Source organism: Castor canadensis, chromosome 13 (assembly GCF_047511655.1).
Source record: "Castor canadensis chromosome 13, mCasCan1.hap1v2, whole genome shotgun sequence".
NCBI classification, from domain to species: Eukaryota; Metazoa; Chordata; class Mammalia; order Rodentia; family Castoridae; genus Castor; species Castor canadensis.
In genome coordinates this window covers 72,765,476-72,785,958 of record NC_133398.1, presented here as the reverse complement: position 1 = coordinate 72,785,958, position 20,483 = coordinate 72,765,476, and the positions used below count along the sequence as shown (strand labels likewise).

Genomic DNA, 20,483 nt, shown 5'->3' with positions numbered 1-20,483 from the left:
ACCACTCCCAGGGCCAGTCCTCCCTTTTCATAGACATATAATTGAAACTTGTCCTGTACCTGGAGACCCAGGGCTGGAGCTGTCATAGTGCCTTTTTTAACTGGTGGAATGCACTTTTTGACTTGTCATCCCATTTAAGAAAAGGCTGGGGATCCTTCTGTGCTTCTTTAAGAATGTAATATAAGGGCCTGGCTAGGTCTGCATATCCCGGGATCCAAATTTTACAGTATCCTGTCACCCCCAAAAAAGCCCTCAATTGTTTTAGAGTCATAGGTGGAGTATGGATCCTATCTTCTCCTAAAGCCCTCATTTCCTTCTCGAGGACAAGACCTAAATATGTAACTCTAGACCGACACAATTGGGCTTTTTTGTTTTTAGAGATTTTATAACCTCTATCTGCTAGGAAGTTTAGTAAGGATTCAGTGGCTCGTGAAGTGACAGGCTCAGTTGGTCCACAGAGGAGGAGGTCATCTACATATTGTAGCAGAGTAGCTTGTGGATATTGCCACTCTGCCAAGTCTTGGGTTAGCACCAACCCAAAGAGATGGGGACTGTCTCTTAATCCCTGGGGAAGTTAGTCCTTGTGACCTGTCCAGCCTTTCATGTGGGGTCCTCAAAGGCAAAGATAGCTTGACTTTCAGGGTGTAAGGGAATATAAAAGAAGGTATCCTTCAAGTCCAGGACAGAGTAGTAAGCAGTACCCAGGGATATTTGGCTAGAAGCATATAAGGATTTGGAACTATAGGGTGGAGAGGCACTACTGCTTCATTGATCAGGCGGAGATCCTGGACTAGTCTCCATTTGTCAGGTTCCTTCCTGACACCAAGAATAAGAATATTATATGGGCTGGAGCTTTCTATTTGCAGTCCCTGTCTCTTTAAGTCTTTGATTATGGGAATTAGCCCCTCCTTAACTTCTGGTTTTAAAGGGTATTGTTTTTGATGGGGAAACTGAAAGGGATCCTTGATATGAATTAGGACTGGGATCGCTGTTTGTGCCCATCCCATGGTCTGTCCTTTTGTCCACACCATGGGGTCAACTTGTTCCTCTACCAGAGGCAAGCAAAAGTACTCCCCTGGGGGTAAAAGGAGCTATGTCTCCAATTTAGATAGAAGGTCTCACCCTAGTAGAGGAGCAGGCTAGATGCTGAGTGAAATAATGCTGTAGGTGCTGCCCTGATAAACCCTGAACAGTAATTTTTTTGGAAGACCTGGGTCCAGGAGACAAAGGAATAGCTGAAATGCTGACTCCAGTATCAATAAGCAGGCTGACCTTGTGCTTTTCAATTTTAAGTATCACCTGGGGCTCCTCTGATTTTATGGTGGTCACAAGAGCCTGGATGGAAGGCCCTGGGACCTGTCATTGGGTGGGAGGCTCTGTCCTTAAGGACAGTATGCCTTTCAATGATCATGGGAGGCCTCTCCATGTCAGTGGCATCAGAGCAGGGAATGAAGACAGGGAGCAAGCCATGGGCTCTCTAGAGTATCTGGGGGAGGGGCAGCAGGTGCAGTGGTGCTCAGGTGAGAATGGGAGGTGTGTGCTAGAGAAGTGGACATGAAGAAGAAGAGAAGGCTGAGTAATGGGGTGGACTGTGTGGGCCTGGCAAGGACTTTTTACTCTGAGTAAATTGGGGAGGAGGCCCCTTGACAGGAGGCAGAAAAGGAGTTGTAAAATAAACTTCAAAGTGGCCCCTCTAGACATCACTAGGAGTCTCTCACTCTGCCATTCCATTCTTCCTTTTTTCTATGGCACAGAGTCCAAGACCTTCTCCAGGCTCCCTCAAGACCACTGTGTAACTTCAGAGGCAGGAAAGAAACTTATTTCCAACAATTCCAAGAAGTAGCCCTTAGGGTGAAGCTCACTGGGGATACTTGGGTTGTTTGCCTATCCCTGAGCCAACCATTGTGTGTGAGAAAGGATACAGTGTTCTGGTTGGCTAGGCTTGGGACACATACCTACCCCAGAGCCTGGAAGTGAAATCAAGTCTAAGGAGGTATAAGAACTCAACTTGGGGAGGGGTCCTCCCAGAAAAAATCAGGGCTCTTTACAGAGGCAACTGGAGATTGAAGTATAACATCATGGTGTTGTCCCACACACCATGTGTGGAGTCATCACACAGAGTCCAGAGGCTTTATATTAGTGCACGATGGCAGCCCTTGACTTGGAGTCTGAGGCAACAGAAATTATTTCACAGTTCTAGAGGCTGGAAGTTTAAGCTCAAGGTGTTAGTAGAGCCTTGCTCCCTCTGAAACCTGTGGAAGATCCCTTCCTTGCCTCTTGTGCTGGTGTTCGGTGATTCTTGGCACTCCTCAGCTTGTGCATGCATTACTCCAGGCTCTGCCCCATGTTACACGACCATCTTCATGTACATCTCTGTGTCTTTTCCCTTCTTCACTTCTGGAAGCCATTGTCTGAGGGGCTGCCTCTTATGGGAGGGTGTTTGGGGTGAGGTGGCCCCCACTGACCAGGGACAATTCTCAGAGAGGCACATCTGTGCTCTTTAGCAGTCACCATTTGCAGCAGCTGGAGGATGAATACATCAGCCCATCCAGGGAATGTAGGTAGAGCACCCACAGCATTCAGACAGACACACTGTTTCACTTCAATATACCTCAGTTTCCTCATTTGGAAAACAGAATCTGTAGAGTACCTGCTTTTGATGGCATCTTCAGCTTCCCCTGCCCCTCCCAGGAAGCTGGGGTTGGGCTTGGAACTGTTTGCTGTTTTTCTCTGTTGCCAGGGTTTCTCTGCACTTTTCTGCCTTCCTGCTATCTCTTCCATGATTCCCAATGCTCTTCCTCTCCTTCACTCTTCAGATTATAGTTTTGAGAGTCAGTAGGACTACAAGAAAAATCTTCAAATAAAAAAGGATGAGAATCCTTTAAATCTAAAAACTTTAGCTTTATGCAAATGATCTTACATTTTCTTATTTTTCATATTTTACTAGCATCATTCCAGGCTAGTATATTCAGTGGGGACTACTGTTCAAAAGAACACTTGGTGTGACAAAGCATTGATGTAACTTTACATTTTAACTATCTACAATATAAGATGGCAGAAGCACATTGTAAGTAGAAAATATAAATATAATGTATTAATGACTGCAGTCAATATGACTCAGGCTTCTAAGATTCAAGACAAGTCTCTAATTTTCATGAAATGATATTTTGTTTACATATCCACTTCAGACATTTCTATAAATGGCAAAAAAAAAAAAAGTTGTCCCTGGTCCTTTATTTCTTTAAAAACTGCAGCCCAGGTAAATAGGTGTATTCACATATGCCACTGAATGATTGCATCCATAGGTACCAAGCCAATATTAATAAGGTTTACAGCTATGCACAAATTTTAGACACATCTGTCACCACAAAATAGAGCATTTTATGATATGATATAACATAATTTTCTGGCAAACAGAAGAAGGAACTGCAAATCTGAAGATCTCTATCATTCTGAGGACTGGAAAAGCTATTTATTAATGGACATACAGCCATGTGGTTCCCAGGAAATTGTGCCAGGTGGACTCATTACAATTGTTCAGACAGACACATTTCCAAAATATATGTCTATAGGCCTTTGAAATGCTTTTTGAATTTGGAAACGACATAGACCTGGGAGGAAAGAAATGTAGAGAGAAAGATGTTAAGCTACCAGGAAGGCTTTGCCTATCTGGAAAACCAGAATGAGGAAAGGCAGTTACCAGCACATGTGACCATACCATGACCATGTCACCAACTCCTTCTGGAAAAACCAGGAACTATGGCGTTCCCAACAGACCCTCATCCCATGTCTGCAAACCCTCAGGACTACTCCCTTGCCAAGGCCTTGTTCTGCTCTTGGTGGATACAGGAGCCCATCTTCAAAGGGGGTGAGCAAAGTGACCATTCCCAGAGACCCAGAACAGAGTGTAGACACCCCCTTCCTGCTTTCTGATCATTAGCCTGACCCTCTAGGGTAACAGAACCCTGAGAACCAACATGACTTCATGACCAAGCCAGGGGCCTAAGCCTAGGCCTCAGTCTTCTTCTGTCATTTCTACCTATATTTGTGGTGGAAGGAGGATGGTCATTGTTGGAGATTTTGCATTTGTAAGTGCATCAAAAAATAGTATCTTTTAACACTGGAATTGTACCCAATACAACAGAAACAACATGGTCACATGGGCAAATAGAGACCAACCGAGAGACAAGGGGTCCATACGGCCCATCTCACACATCCTCCAGGACATGTCCTTCCTGAGGGTGTGGCAGATGATATCACCTGTCCTATTCATAATCTTTTGATGGAGAGAGAGAAGGAGAAAGAGGGAGAGAGAGAGAGAGAGAAGGACAGATGTCAATGTGTACATACACACATTTGGATAGATACATAGGTTAAATTTATCTAAGAATATTACATAACTCTTCCTTTATGTTAGCCTCAATACAGAGATTTGATATCAGACATACTAAGAGATTGTTCCCTCTTATTGACACCTGCCATCTCTCATCTTCCAAGGATGCTGTTGTGATCATCTCCTGTGTTATTCTGAAATGAGCCACTCCCTGTCTGAAGATGTAAGAGAGGGAAAACCAAATGAGGGTTCCTCCCATAGATTATCTTATTTCCCACAATGACTTTTTCTTTTAACTTTGTCACTATATCTTTCTATGTCCTTGGAGATTCCTATTGATCCATAAATTCTTATCATCCATGTCTCCATTTTATCTCCTGAATTATTGAGTACCCACAATCATGACCCAAAACTCTTGGTTGGCTCTTCAAGCCTATTTATACCTAGGGTGAATGCCCATTCACAATGAAATTTTCAAGAAAAAAAGTTAAAGACTAAGGGAAATGATCTAGTTAAGGAACTAATGTGTAAATTTGACTCTAGGACCTTTCATTTTTTTAATATCCCATATTTTTAAATATTTTTTGTATATGTTAGCTATACAGAGAGATTCTTCATGACATTTCCACATATACATATATTATAACCAGGTTTGGTTCATCCCCTCTATTATTCTCCCTCCTACTCTCATTCCCTTTCTTAAAATAACTTCGACAGGTTTCAGTGGTCCATACTCATACATGTGTAGAAAATACATTACCATATTCACCCTCTCTTACCCTCTTCATTTACGGTCCCCCTCCACTAGTGCCATCCCCTTAACATGACCTGTTTTACATTTCTGTCCTTCATTGTAAGTGTCTGCTCATTGTTCAGTGGGGATTTTGCCTTGGTATTTTTACACGTAAATATATTGTGCTTAAGTCAGTCTAACCCCTCCACTGTACTTCCTTCCCCTTTTCCCCTACCTTGTATTGTTCAACAGTTTTCAGTGTGTTTCATTGTGTCTTGGTCCTACATCGATATGAGGTATTTCATTATTATTCACTCTCTATCTTTATTTTCTTCTTTTTCACCTCCCTTAGTCTCCTCTAACAGTCTTGCTTTTGGAAACATGTTTGGTATATATTTATATGTATATATGATAAAGCTTGTATTTGTATTGGATCTATCTCCACATATGAGTGAAAACATGCAAATTTTGTCTTTCTGAACTAGCTAACTTCACTTAAGATGATGTTCTCCAGTTCTATCCATTTACCTGTGAATGACAAAATTTCATTTTTTATGGCTTAATAAAATTCCATTGTATATAAATACCACATTTTCTTAATCCATTCATTAGTTGTGGGGCATCAGGGCTGTTTTCATAGTTTGACTATTGTGAATAATTCTGCAATAAACATGGGTGTGCAGGTGCCTTTATTATATCCTGACTTACTTTAGATATATGCCTTGGAGAGGTATTGCTGGATCATATGGCAGTTCTATTTTTAGAGAAGCCTCCATACTGTTTTTCCAAAGTGGTTGTACTAATTTACATTCCCACTAACAGTATATGAGGGTTCCTTTTTCCCTGTCTCCTCATCAGCATTTGTTGGTTGGTGGTGGTGTTCTTGATGGTGGCTATCCCACTGAACATGGTTTTAATTTGCATTTCCTTTATGACCAGGGATGTTGAGAATTTCTTTGTGTGGTTGGTTGTTTTTTTGTTTGTTTGATTGGTTGGTTTTGTTTTTTTGGTTTTTTTTTTGGTGATTTGGACTTCTTCCTTTGAAAAATCTCAGTTCATTTAATTTGCCCATTTCTTCACTGGGTCATTGATTCTTTGGATAACTTCCAAAGACAGTTGGAAAAAAGAAAAAAAAATGTAAAGTTTTCTTTTCTTTTTTTTTTCAGCACTATGATTTTATCATTATACAGATTTATGCTTTAGATGAATGCTATAGATATAAAAAGTGATGGATTTCTTAATCAGAAGCATAGCAGACAAGGTTTGAGAACTAAAGTTGGTTGCATGTGGCACAAGTGAGTGTGAGGCAGAGCTCAGTAGTGTGTGCCCTGCCCTTGACAGTTTGAGACAGTTAAGTGCGTCCAAGAAAAGTGTTCTCCTAATCACTGAATAGATACCCATAGCTTTTAAATTCCAAGGGGTTAAGATAAAAACTTGAAATTTTACTAGGCAAATAAACTAGCCTGATTTGTATATCTGTCATATAAACAGTACCAGCATAGATCAAAATTTTTCTAAGATATATTTCTTTGGGGATTTCCTCAAATGTTTCAGCAAAAGTTCTACTGAAATTCCATAGTTGTGTTCCAGAAAGCAGAGAACAGTTGATCTTGGCCTAGAAAGCTTTGCTGGTTGGAGTGACCTATAAACTAAGGTCAAAGTAAAAACTGCTACATTTCTCATAAACAGATTAATTTTTGAGCAAGAATTTGATTGAAGTATGAAATAACATTACGTAAAGTTATTTAGAATTACCCATACAAAGACTAACATTATGTCTGTTTAAACAATGATTTATATTTTAATATCTTTCATATTAAAATCTTGTTTCTTTTGTTTGATCTCTTTTTAATTGTTGTGTGGGGTGGGGGTACATTGGAGTATTTACAAAAGTTCTTACAATGTATCAAATATATCACACTTGAATTCACCCCCTCTTCTGCTCTCTTTCATTCCCCCTATTCCTGGAACAATTTCAATAGGTATCATTTTTGCATTTACTTACATGTGTATACATTATTTGTACCACCTCTCCCCTCCCCCTGCCCTGTACCACCCCTGTCCTGTTCTCCCCCACCTCCTGTTCCCCCTCCTGTTCTCCAACTTTGAAGAAGAAAAATGTAAACGATAATAAGAAAAACATGGTGTTTTTGCTAGTTTGAGATAAAGACAGCTATACAGGGAGATTCTTTGTGTGTTTCCATGCAATGTGTATTGCAACCCACATTGGTTCATCTCTACCAGTCCTCTTCACTACTCCCTAGTCCCCTTCCCATAGTGGCCTCTACCACTTTAAGATTACTATATTTGTTCCTATACAGTGAACACATCAACCACATTCAAGTTTTTTGTTTCCTTGCCTTTCCCCGTTCATCCCCTGCATGGCCTCCCCTTAGTGTCCCCCTGTCCAATAATATTGCTGCATTTGTTTTAGGTGTATAATCTGCATATGAGGGAGAACATGTGATTTTTGACCTTCTGAACCTGGCTAACTTCGTTTAAGATGATGTTTTCCAGTTCCATCCATTTACCTGTGAATGACAAAATTTCATTCTTCTTTGTGGCTGAGTGAAATTCCATTGTGTATAAATACCACATTTTATTGATCCATTCATCAGTAGTGGGGCATCATGGCTGTTTCCATAGCTTGGCTATTGTCAATAGTGCTGCAATAAACATGGGAGTGCAGGTGCAGGTGCCTTTGTTGAAACCTGATTTAAATTCCTTTGGGTATATCCCTAGGAGTGGTATTATTGGATCATATGGCAGATTATTTTTAGTTTTTTAAGGAGCCTCTAGATTGTTTTCCATAGTGGTTGTACTAGCTTATGTTCCCACCAGCAGTGTGTGAGAGTTCTTCCCCAACCCTCCATCCTCACCAATATTTATTGTTGGTGGTGTTCTTGATGGTAGCTATCCTAACAAGAGTGAGGTGGAGTCTTAATGTGGTTTTGATTTGCATCTCCTTTATAGCCAGGGATGGTGAGCATTTTCTTATGTGTTTTTTAGCCATTTGGACTTCTTCCTTTGAAAAAAAGCTCTGCTCAGTTTTTTTTTTTTTTTTTTTTTTTTTTTTTTTTTTGGAGTTTAGTTTTTTGAGCTCCCTATACATTCTGGTTATCAGTCCTTTGTCTGATGTATAGCTGGCAAATATTTTCTCCCATTCTGTGGGTGGCCTCTTCAATTTACAGACCATTTCTTTTGTTGTGCAGAAGTTTTTTAATGTGATGTAGTCCCATTTGTCCATCCTTTCTCTGAGTTGCTGAGCCCTTGAGTTCTACTGAGGAAGAACTTGCCTGTCCGTACTGGGAAGTTTTCTAAGCTCTATATATATTCTGGTTACTAATCCCTTATTAAATGTATAGCTGGCAAAGATTTTCCTTCATCTTGTGGGCTGCCTATTCAGTCTGGTAACTGTTTCCTTTGCTGTGAAGACCGTTTTTTTAGTTTCATGTAGTCCCATTTGTCAATACTTTCTCTTAGTTGTTGAGCCATTGGAGTTCTAGTAGGAAGTTATTGACTATTCCTAAATATTCCAGTATATTTTCTACTCTTTCCTGCACTAGTTTCAACATTTCCGACTTCCATTAAGGTCTTTGATCTACCTTGAATTGATATTTGTGTAGGGTACATGGATCTAGTTTCAGTCTTCTGCATGCAGATATCCAATTTTCCCAGAAACATTTGCTGAAGAAGCCATCTTTTCTCCATCATATGTTTTGGGTGCCTTTGTCAAAAATCAGGTGGGCGTAGCTGTGTGGATTTATGTCTGGGTCTTCTATTCTGTTTCATTGGTCTTCATATTTGCCGTGCTGGTAACATGCTATTTTCATTGCTATGGCTCTGTAATATAGTTTGAAGTCAGGTGTTGTAATACCTCCAGCATTGCTCTTTTTGCTTAGTATTGCCTTGGCTATTCGCAGTCTTTTGTACTTCCACATGAATTTTAGGGTTGATTTTTTTTCAATCTCTGTGATAAATGTCATTGGATCTTGGTGGGGATTGCACTAAAAATATAGATGGCTTTTGGTAGTACAGGCATTTTCGTGACATTATTTCTGTTGATCCATGAGCATGGGAGATCTTTCCATCTTCTGTAGGCTTCAATTTCTTTCTTCAGTGGTTGATAGTTTTCACTGGAGAGCTCTTTCACTTTTTTTAAGTTTGTTCCTATGTACTTTTGAGGCTATTGTAAGTAAAATTGTCTTCCTAAATTCTTTTTCAGTCTGTTCGTTGTTGGCATATAGATAAGCTATTGATTTTTTTGTGTATTGATTTTGTATCCTGCTACTTTGCTGAAGCTGTTTATGATGTCTAGGAGTTTTTAGATGGAGTTTTTTTTGGGGCGGGGAGAGGAGAGCTCTTTTAGGTATAAGATCATCTTCAAATAAGATCATCTGCAAATAGGGAATTTGACTTTTTCCTTTCCTATTTGAATTCCTTTTATTTCTTCTTCTTGTCTTGTTGATCTGGCTATGAATTCCAAAACTATGTTGAATAAGAGTAGACAGAGTGGACACTCTTGTCTCACTCATGACTTTAGAAGAAATGGTTTCAGTTTTTCCCCATTTAGTATGATATTAGCTATAGGTCTGTCACATAGCCTTTATTATGTTGAGGTACATTCCTTCTATTACTAGTTTTATCAGAGCTTTTATCAAGAAAGGATGTTGTATTTTTGTCAAAAGGTTTTTCTGCATCTATTGAGATAATCTTGTGGTTTCTGTCCCTGCTTCTGTTTATATGCTGTATTACATTCAATGATTTGTGTATGTTGAACCATCCCTGCATCCCTGGAATGAAACCAAGTTGATCATGGTGTATGATCATTTTGATATGTTGTTGAATTCAGTTTACCAGTACTTTATTGAGAATTTTACATCTATGTTAAAGAGATTGGCCTATAATTCTTTTTTTTTATGTTGTTGTCTTTGTTTGGTTTGGGGATGAATATAATACTGGCTTCATAGATTGAGTGTGATAGTGTTCCTTCCTTTTCTATTTCATGGAAAAATTTAAGGAATGTTGGTATTAATTATTCTTTAACGATCTGGTAGAATTCAGCAGTGAATCTGCCAAGTCCTGGGCTTTTCTTTTGAGGGTGGGGGAGAAATTCTTTATTGCTGCTTCAATTTCAGTACTTATTATACATCTATTTAGGTAATTTATATCCTCTTGGTTCAATTTAGGTTAGTCATATGTTTCTAGAAATTTATTTCTTCTGAATTTTCCAATTTATTTGAATATAGCTTTTAAACTATTCTCTAATGATCCTCTGAATTTCATTGGTATTTGTGATGAATACCTCCTATTTAAGCCCCTGTCAATTAGGTCCTTGATTTAAATAATCAGACACTTAAGAAATTAGATGATTAAACACACCCAGAATTCTGCAAGAAAATGAATAACACAGTTCATTATTGTTTGGAGAAAGATTTGTATTCTACTCCACCTCCAAGAACATAGAAAGAGTTAAGAGTTGGACAAGAATAGTTTCTCAGACTTGGTGTGGTGGCACATGCCTGTAATTCCAGTGCTCAGGAGTCTGAGGCAGGAGGACTGCAAGTTGTAGCCTGGGCTACATAGTGAGTTTGAGGCTAGCCTGTGCTATATAGCAAAACCCTGTCTCAAAAAACAAAATAGTTCTGTGGCCCTATCACAGTCGGCTTCCCTCCCCTGATTCCATTTCCTGGGATATGTTTCTTTACTCTTGGTGGGGGGGGTCCTACCTGGCCCCACCTGGTTTTCCCTGAAGACTCCCTTCCTCCCAATTCCCCCATTTTCCATCCAACTTGGGCTCCTCAGCCTGTGTCCAGCTTACTGCTCACAATGGGTCCTGAGTCTTCTGTTACCTGCTGTGCCTCAGGTCTGCCTCTCATCTGCTAGTTTCCTCTATGACACTGGATCTTAGGCCTGATGAGAGCTGGGATGTGGGGAGAAAGGCTCTATAGCACAGGCTGTGGCAAGGAGATATTTTACAGTTCTTGGACCAGTGATCACACACAGTGATGCCAAAAAAGCATTGTTGTCTCTTTCAAATACCAACCTGTCTATAATGGGCTCCAGAAAAATCAGGAAGAAGAATAGAACTGTTCGGCCCTTTATTACTCTTCCTGAACTCAAAAGCTGCCAGTGCCCAGTACCTAGGGTATGCTAAACAGAAAGTTAAAAACCACTGGATTGGGCCAGGCATGGACACAAATGCCTGAAGTTCCACATTACCCAGGAGGCTGAGTCAGGAGGATCACTTGAGCCCAAGAGTTCAAGACCAGCATGTGCAACACAGCAAGATTCTTCAGAAGAAAAATAAGTGGTAAAGTGCCTGCTTAGTAAGCATAAGACCTTGAGTTCAAACCTCAGTACTAAAAACACACACACACAAGATTAGATCATCTCTGAAATTTCTCCCAGCACAAATGGGTTTGGATTCTGTGACTCATGGTAATAGTATCAGTGCCACTCTCTCCTCCCCAGCCTGTCTCACTACTCATATACCTCAGTTTCCCTCCAGAAGAGCTGTAATTACACCAGGTCTGAACCTAAATGCCCTATAGAGGTACCCTAGGACCCAAGTGATTCTTGCTCTCTCCTCCTCACACAGGGTGGAGAACATGTCCATGAGGCTGGAAGAAGTCAATGAGAGAGAGCACTCCATGAAGGCTTCGCTCCAGACCGTGGACATCCGACTGGCACAGCTTGAGGACCTCATCGGGCGCATGGCCGCAGCCCTGGAGCGCCTGACAGGTCTGGAGCGGACTGAATCCAACAAAATCCGCTCCAGGACCTCCTCAGACTGCACAGACGCAGCCTACATTGTCCGCCAAAGCAGCTTCAACAGCCAGGAGGGGAACACTTTCAAGCTCCAAGAGAGTATAGACCCTGCAGGTGAGGAGACCATGTCCCCAACTTCTCCAACCTTAATGCCCCGTATGCGAAGCCATTCTTTCTATTCAGTCAATATGAAAGACAAAGGTGGTATAGACAAGTTGGAAAGTATTTTTAAAGAAAGGTCCCTGAGTCTGCATCGGGCTACTAGTTCCCACTCAGTAACAAAAGAATCCAAAGCTCCCATAGCACCTACAAACACCTTGGCCATTGTTCCAGACTCCAGAAGACCGTCGTCGTGCATCGACATCTATGTCTCTGCCATGGATGAGCTCCACTGTGACATAGACCCTCTGGACAATTCCATGAACATCCTGGGGCTGGGTGAGCCAAGCTATTCAGCTCCAGCACCTTCCACAGCCCCTTCAAGTAGTGCCTATGCAACCCTTGCACCCACAGACAGACCTCCAAGCCGGAGCATCGATTTTGAAGACATCACCTCCATGGACACTAGATCTTTTTCTTCAGACTACACCCACCTCCCAGAATGCCAAAACCCCTGGGACTCAGACCCTCCAATGTACCACACCATTGAGCGTTCTAAAAGTAGCCGCTACCTAGCCACCACACCTTTTCTTCTAGAAGAGGCCCCCATTGTGAAATCTCATAGCTTTATGTTTTCTCCTTCAAGGAGTTATTATGCCAACTTTGGGGTGCCTATGAAAACAGCAGAATATACAAGTATTACAGACTGTATTGACACAAGGTGTGTCAATGCCCCTCAAGTGATTGCTGACAGAGCCACCTTCCCTGGAGGTCTTGGAGACAAAGTGGAGGACTTATCTTGCTGCCATCCTGAACGAGAAGCAGAACTGAGTCACCCTAGCTCTGACAGTGAGGAGAATGAGGCCCGAGGCCGGAGAGCTGCCATTGCCATATCCTCCCAAGAGGGTGACAACTCAGACAGAACCTTATCCAACAACATCACGGTTCCCAAAATAGAGCGCGCCAACAGCTACTCGGCAGAGGAGCCAAGCGCGCCATATGCACACACCAGGAAGAGCTTCTCCATCAGTGACAAGCTCGACAGGCAGCGGAACACAGCAAGCCTGCGAAACCCCTTCCAGAGAAGTAAGTCCTCCAAGCCAGAAGGCCGAGGGGACAGCCTGTCCATGAGGAGACTATCCAGAATGTCGGCCTTCCACAGCTTTGAAAGCAAGCACAACTAAACCATCTTACTGTGCATTGCAGGAGGCTCAATAACCCAGTCCTAAAAGTCTCCTCAAACTCCACCCCCACCCCCCCACACACACACTTCCTTAAATCCTACCTACTTTATTCTTAGCTGAGCAAAACAAGCAATGCATTGGGAGATGTTAATTCAAAGGTGACTTCTGGGCCACAGATCAAGAAAGTATTTGATCTGACCCAGTGCCAAACACAGGGGAGCTAAAGCATGTTCATGCTTGCTGGGTAGGGAGGGGAAAGGGGGAAAAGAAGGGTTAGAGATGAATGTGTATTGCCAGTCACTGCAGAAAGCCATGAGCTCTGGGGACCAAGGGGGCTTCAAGCATTCTCCATGCCAGGAGGCATCTTGTGATTTTTGTCCATTATCAAGAATTGAGAACTAAATTGCAAAATAAAGTAAAATAGCCAGCATACAAAATGAGATATTCTAAACTTCAATTCTGTTTTCTTTTCGCATTGGCTCCATCACTGGTGACTGATGAAGAGCATCCTTTTTATTCAGTATAAGCCGGCAGCAAGCAGTTCTACCTAACGTCCCACATTCTTCTCATGCCTCCACTTCTGTAATTGGTCATTATAAAGAAAAAACAAGGTAACAGTCATAGTTCACCTGTCTCTTATCTATTCACTTCTGGTGCCACAACTGTTTATCTTTTTTGAAGAAAATAAGGGAACAGAAATGCCTTTGTGTCTTGCAATCAAAATGAAAGAAGAGTTGATGTTAAAAACAAAAGTCACGTGATTTATTACATAGAGTGGGCATTCAAGTAGAGTCAAGCAAGCTCAGGATGAATGTGATTAAATAATTTTATATTTTAAAGTTTATTTTGTATCTCACCTGTCATCAGTGAAGTCACTCATGAGTATATAATATTGAACTTTAAAAAAAAAGTGGGCAAAACTAACCTAAAACTGCCATGTGGGATATTGCTATAGTCTCACCATTCATAACGTGTTATGATGCTGTGTGATCTTCATCATTTGCATGACTCCACCGTGTCCTCTGAACACTTCCAAGAAGAAACTGCCAATTTTTCACACCACTCATCACATGACCATTTTGTATACGAACACATGGTTATATGTGGATATTTTCATACCTAGAGTTTGCCATCTAATCTGAGCTCAGCATAAATTTAATTGGAGTTTTTCAAGGGCTGGTATCTTTTTTTTTTTCATGGAAATGTTCCAAAGTACTTTTTAGGAAGTTTCAAAACCATAAATAACCTTAGAATTGACTGGGAGTTTGGTATCAACCCAAAGCCATCAGTGGCAGGCATACCATGAATGTTTTTCTTATATACAGAGCTATTTTTTAAAAAAAAAGATACAGTAGACCACAATAGAAAGCAAATAAACCATATAAAGAGTCCTATAGTGTATGCTGCTTATATACATATGTATGCATTTACACAGAGACACGTGTTTATATATAGTATATAAACAGACATAAAGAGCTTTCTTAAGAGGCTTGGACTTTTCTATCACCTGGAAGTATTATCAAGATTTTTTAATATCCAAGGAGTTCCACTGAGAGAGTTCATTATGCTATTAAACCAACTGCTGAAATTATGACTTTTCAAAATCCCTATCATCTTAACTTTTCCTGATACCACGAGTTATCAAAATGACTCACCATCTGCCTGCTCTCTGCCCCTTTTTGTCCAAAAGCACACTGCTGTGACATCGCCATTATTCTGGCTTCTCTTACACAAAGCTATTACACCAAGTACCATTTGAATAAACATGTTATTCTGAACCAGATAGTATCATGGACTCTAGAATGGAGGCAGCAGCTTCCAGATCAGAATCTGGATTTGAAGTGGGATAAAGAAATCTTGGCTGCCAAATCTTTGGATTCCTATTTGGATCATGGAAATTAAAAGAATTTTTAAATGACTTATGTTCCTGATCCAAGATACTACCTGGTTCTTTTGTTTAATTGTAGCTATAAACACCAATTAATAGCTCATTCTGTGAAATCAAGCAAATCCATTGTAAAACTTCTGGCCTTTATATATATTTTTTTAATGGAACAAGCTTTTCAGTATAATAAGAGTGACATCACATAGGTGAAGAATTCCTTTTTCACCCCTTGGTATGTTATGAATTAGTAACACCCAAGCCCTCCATTTTATAATTGTTCTAGAGTCACTTTTACTTTATTGGGTTCCACATTGTGATTTCCCTCTCAGCAGACATGCATTTAATCTGAGAATAAATCAGTTGTCTTTAAACTTCGCTGAGCCAAGAGTTCCTATGAAGATCTGAGGAATACTCTGAGCCATCCCCACCAAAAAATGTGCATGTATGTGACATTGCAACATAACTTTAAAAGGTTCACAACCCCCTGGTTCCATATTGATTGATAATGAGGAAAAGGAACCATCTTTGTTCATTATCAGTATGATAGGCACTTTACATTTTAAGACCATTTCTCTGTGATTCTCAGGAAGGCCAAGTCTAAGCACCAGACTTTGAACCAAGGTGTTGTTATTTTCATTCCTTAGATTAGATATGGCAAGTTCAATGCCCTTCTATCCTAATGTTTTGATGATTTTTAAATAGCAAGAATATTCAAAAAGCCAAAGGCTCCCTAAGGGAGTCTATGGAAGAACCCAAGAAAGAGGTGAAACCATTATCATTTGACCATAGAACAGGACGTCAAGCACCTCCGGGCCTCATTTTGGAACAGATTAAAAGTGGAGGGAAGGAAATGATGAGTGTGAATGTTTCTATCAGTCCTGGTTTGGGGAGAGAAAAGAACACAACCAGGGAAACTACTTAACAGTCCTCTCTTGTGACGACCTGGTTTTTTTTGTGCATGAAAATTGAGTGCTAACATCTTTGGTGACATGTGTGCAGTATATAAGCCAAACTAAATGACTTTAGACACAAACTGTGTAACTCTCACTAAGCCATCTCTTTTCTGTACACATACATGTGTGTTATTTTTCAATCCCATCTCTTTCCATTTTCTGGGTTCTCTGTGCACCAGTGTGGCATTGATTCTGTGGCCTTGTATAGTCAGCTTATGCCTGCTCATTAATTCCACCATGTTCCTGATCAAGGGGATGTTAATTACCTGTCTCTGTGAATTAAGCAGCTCATGAGCAGTGAGTTATTGAGGACTGTAAATAAAGTTGTAGCGCTCAAGGAAGTCACAGCTTCGTTTTATCATCTGCTTCAGAGGTGCCAATTTTTATATACTACTATATGTAATGATTTGTTCTAAATTGCTTATTCCTTTTGGGAAAATATTAAGGCTGTTTTATGGAAATGACCATGGAGGCTGATTAACTAACATATTTTATATTTATAGTTAGAAACCCTCTCTTTGATGGCTTTGAACAGAGCTAGAAAGCTGAGTGCCCTCATCATGGCTAGTCTGAGTATTTCTGCAAGCCAAGCTGTGGGTTATCAGTCAGAATGCAGCACTTTACAGAACTGGATTTCTTTTTTACGTCTAAGCTCCCAGGGCCAGGCTATTGTTTAGCACTTTGTAAGTTCCCTTTTTAAGATATATATATAAGAATAATTAAATGAGAAAATGTACTTGTAAAAACACAAATTGTGTTTCTTCTGAATGTTGCAAATGTATTCTAAAATATGGTTTCTATAGATATTATGGTAGATAACTGGATAGTACCTTTGTCTTTCTGTCTAAGGCCGTACAGTCTAATCTTCCTGAATGTTTGGGCTGTTTGATTTCGCTAAAGATACTAAATATTATCCAGTCATCCATCATGCTATATCTGTAGGCTATAATATATGATATGATGGGCAATGCTGTATTATATGACACATGTAAACATATATGTAACCCATGTTTAACCCAGCCTAGTTGTAGCATGTGGTTGTATTAATGAACGTTACAGGACAGCTTTATAATCATTTATAAATCTGTAACATTCAATAAAGCACATGTTGCAAGGGATTAATTATGTTTGCAATTCCATGTTATTTGGCACCCTTGTGAAAAGGGCATTTTTGTTCCTGATCTACTTTATGTCTTTTACATTCCTTCAGACCACTGTAAGATATTTGTACAAGCTGATACACATCTCTACCAAGCCCTGCGAGCCATAGTAGGCAAGTTGTGATTTTATGAAAGACAGACTGGCATGTTATGCAAAAGACTCTATGACAGATCCGAACTTAAAGTAACATTTTAAACTCCAGCTGTCTTAGTTGTTTGTTTACATCTGCTAACCCAATATGGAAGCAGTGTACAGTATTTTATTTATAAATGTGCGCATTTAGTGACACTCTGTCATTTCTAGATAAAGTGATGTTAGTGTAGGTGGTTATATACTTGGGCCTAGATATTGCACTATAATTCACTATCCTTCAACAATAATGATGTGACTTAAATGAATCCCTCTCCAAACCCAGTCTTAATTTTGTGTCAGCAAAATGCATGCACTGCTTTATGCATTTCTTTTGACTTTTCTAAGGCATTTAACATTTTACTGTTGCCTGCTATGATGCTTAAACCAGTTAGGAACTCACTCAAATTATTGGGCTTCTTATACTGTGAATTATGTTCAATTTTTAAAAATTAACAACAAGTAATCAAGGGGTTTTTTCCAACCTTTTTAAAGCTCTGAACAAATAATATGAATAAAATATTCACTGTGGGTTTCATAGCTCTGGGACCCAGAGAAGGCAAACCCAGAACCACTCGGGAGTTCCAAGGTCTAGGTGTTGGAGCATCTGTAATATGCAAAAGACAGGTTTTGGATTCTTTAATGCTAGTGGGTGGAAATTGCTAAACCCGACAAGAAAGTGAAAGGTCCATTTGTGGCAGGGCAAAAGTGGGCAGATCACCACGTGTGCTCCCATGATATAGCATGTAACCTCCCTCCTGATCTTGTGGCTTTCTTCCCCTGTGGGTGAGCCTGGCCTGGGGGTGAGAGGTGTGTAATTGAGAGTCTGATAGAGCACTGGATGGCTCCAAAGAGTTTATTCTTTAAAGAAATCACCCTCTCATTATTAGAAACCATTCAACATCTGAAAAGGAGCAGAGCCTTTGCAGTGGAGTAAGCAACTGTTCCTAAAATAGGTGGGGAAAACCTTCCCTCGGTCTGCTTTGACTTAAGTTTTCTCTTATGTTGACAAGACAAACATTCTCTCAGATTCGAGTCAACCAAAGAAGGGGTTAGTTCTGATGTAAGAAAAACAAGATTGTTTTCTTTTTTTAAACTTATTTCAGAGGGTATTTGTGGTACCTTTGCTCTGATGATTTCCTTGCACTTAGCACTGCTCATAAGATCAGGATATAACAATTTCTATATGCTGTTTGAGAGAGAATTTAAGTGACCAGGTAATAAAATGGAATAAAAGTGAGGTGAATATTCCTTTCCTAACTTACATAGAATAACTGGCCACCTGCAGCCTGCACACTGTCATGCATTTGCAACGTTTGTGTGCTGGAAAGTGAAAAGGACATGCAACTATCTGGAGCTCACTGGCCTGAGGAGCATCAGTACAGCCATGACATCAGCCTTTCTCCTTCCATAACCACAGTCCTCAGGCTAGGACTGTGGGATACAAAAAATACAGCTTTGGGCCTGAGGGTGCAAGCTTCTTCATCCTGTTTGCTTATTTCATTTCTTAGTTCAAGGCTAGCTCCTTTCTTCATGAGACCAATAGACACCTACTTCCATTACCTCAGTACCCTGTGGACCTTGACAAGTAACCAGAATTAGCAACTACTTGGAAAAAGCCACATATTCAGACTTTGACCTAGGCCTAATCTTCCCAGTAACTTAGCCTTCTTCTAACTCCACCCTGTGCTCCTAACTTGGCTAGTGTTTATCTCTTCCTCATCGAAATCTTTGCCTATCTAAATCCCAAAAGAATTACTTGCTTCTTCACCAGCTTCCCACACATCATCAGAACCAGCCAGGTGCATCTAGATTGAGGGGTTGCAAACTCAACCTAGGGGCCAGATATAGAACACAAAGATGGGAAGGGGCTTGGTTAATGACAGCAGAGAAAATACACATCCCAGCATAAAGACATTCAAATTCAGGTTTTCAAGCCCTGTGATAGCTACACAAATGTGTCTGCCAGCAACATTCCTAAAGGCAATAGTTGGAGGCCTCTGATTCAGAGCCAACCAGGATCAGTTTCTTGATTCTAACTTAGTGAGCACACACATTAAATGCATCAGGAACTGAGAATGAGAAAAAGGAAATCACCCTATTCAGGTTTATGCTGATTCTTCTGAATGATACATGTATGGATATTTACTAGTCACATAATTCTGGGCACAAATACAGGATCATTGTGAAGGAGACTCAGAGGAAGGCTATGGTAGCCTTGTATGAAGACTTACCTGCTTCCTGTCACTACACCACCTGACCTAGGTTTATATTGCTGCTACCACTGTGTAAAACCATCCATGCAGTATATTATACTCAGCATAGCCATTTCATAAAATATAACACTTAGACTTTCTCATTTGTAAATGTTCTAATCATAGTTTATAATGGGGGGAGGGAATTACTCAGATATCATTTTTAAATGAATTCGTATAAATACAATGATTTTGAATTTGGGTTTGCTAAAAATATATTCATCTTTTCCTTTTTTGCATATGGATAGACAGCAGTTTGCACATCTACTAACACTAAGAATATATATAAATCCTTAGAGAAATTGTTGTTTTATAAAGGTCTGTTATTGGATTCACAATGCACTTTAAGCTTGTTTGTTCGGATATATAATTCAAAGCAGAAGTTGGCAGATACTACAGGAAAAACTTTCTGAAATTTCTGTAACAAATGTTTTGCAATAAAAAAAAAACTCAGTAGTTTAAAACATGACTTGGACTTCCTTGTGCATTTATTTGTCTCCATCCTCAGGGTAAGAACTTTGAAGTCTCTAAATGATTGCCTAACTAAGGTAGAAAGGAGAATAATGGAGGGAGGAACCAATTCAGGATATAATACATATATGCATAGAATGTCACAATGAAACTCTCAGTATAGTTGGCTGAAACAAACAAAAAAGTGTCTTTTTTTTTTTCTCAAAAACATAGAGCAGGAAGGTAAACCAGTTCCTGTCTGGGAGTCGGTACCAATGGGAGGGGGAAGGATATAAAGAAAGTGTGTAGGAAGGTGAATATGGTGGGAATATTATGTACTCATATATGAAAATGGAAAAATGAGACCTGCTGAAACTACTCTAAGAAGGAGGGAGAGAGGATGAAGGAGAATGATGGAGGGGTAAATTTAACTGGCAAATATCATAAGCACATTTGTAAATGTCACAATGTACAACTTTTATTATCCTATGATAAAAATTCTTTTAAAGAAATTATGGTCTAGGGCCCCA

At 40.0% G+C, this 20,483-nt stretch overlaps 1 protein-coding gene across 12 annotated transcripts in view; it reads left to right on the top strand.

The window, feature by feature from the left end:
* Positions 1-19,972, top strand: part of Trpm3 (transient receptor potential cation channel subfamily M member 3) — an 835,737-nt gene extending 815,765 nt beyond the window's left edge. For 9 of the 12 annotated variants that reach the window (XM_074052027.1, XM_074052024.1, XM_074052021.1 and 6 more), the window contains one exon: positions 11,668-19,972. In XM_074052027.1, the coding sequence (XP_073908128.1) occupies positions 11,668-13,120 (1,453 nt within the window). In that variant the 3' untranslated portion in view covers positions 13,121-19,972. The remainder of the gene's footprint in view (positions 1-11,667) is intronic. The other 3 variants (XM_074052029.1, XM_074052030.1, XM_074052023.1) reach the window with 2 other exon arrangements.
* Positions 19,973-20,483: the final 511 nt, after the last annotated feature.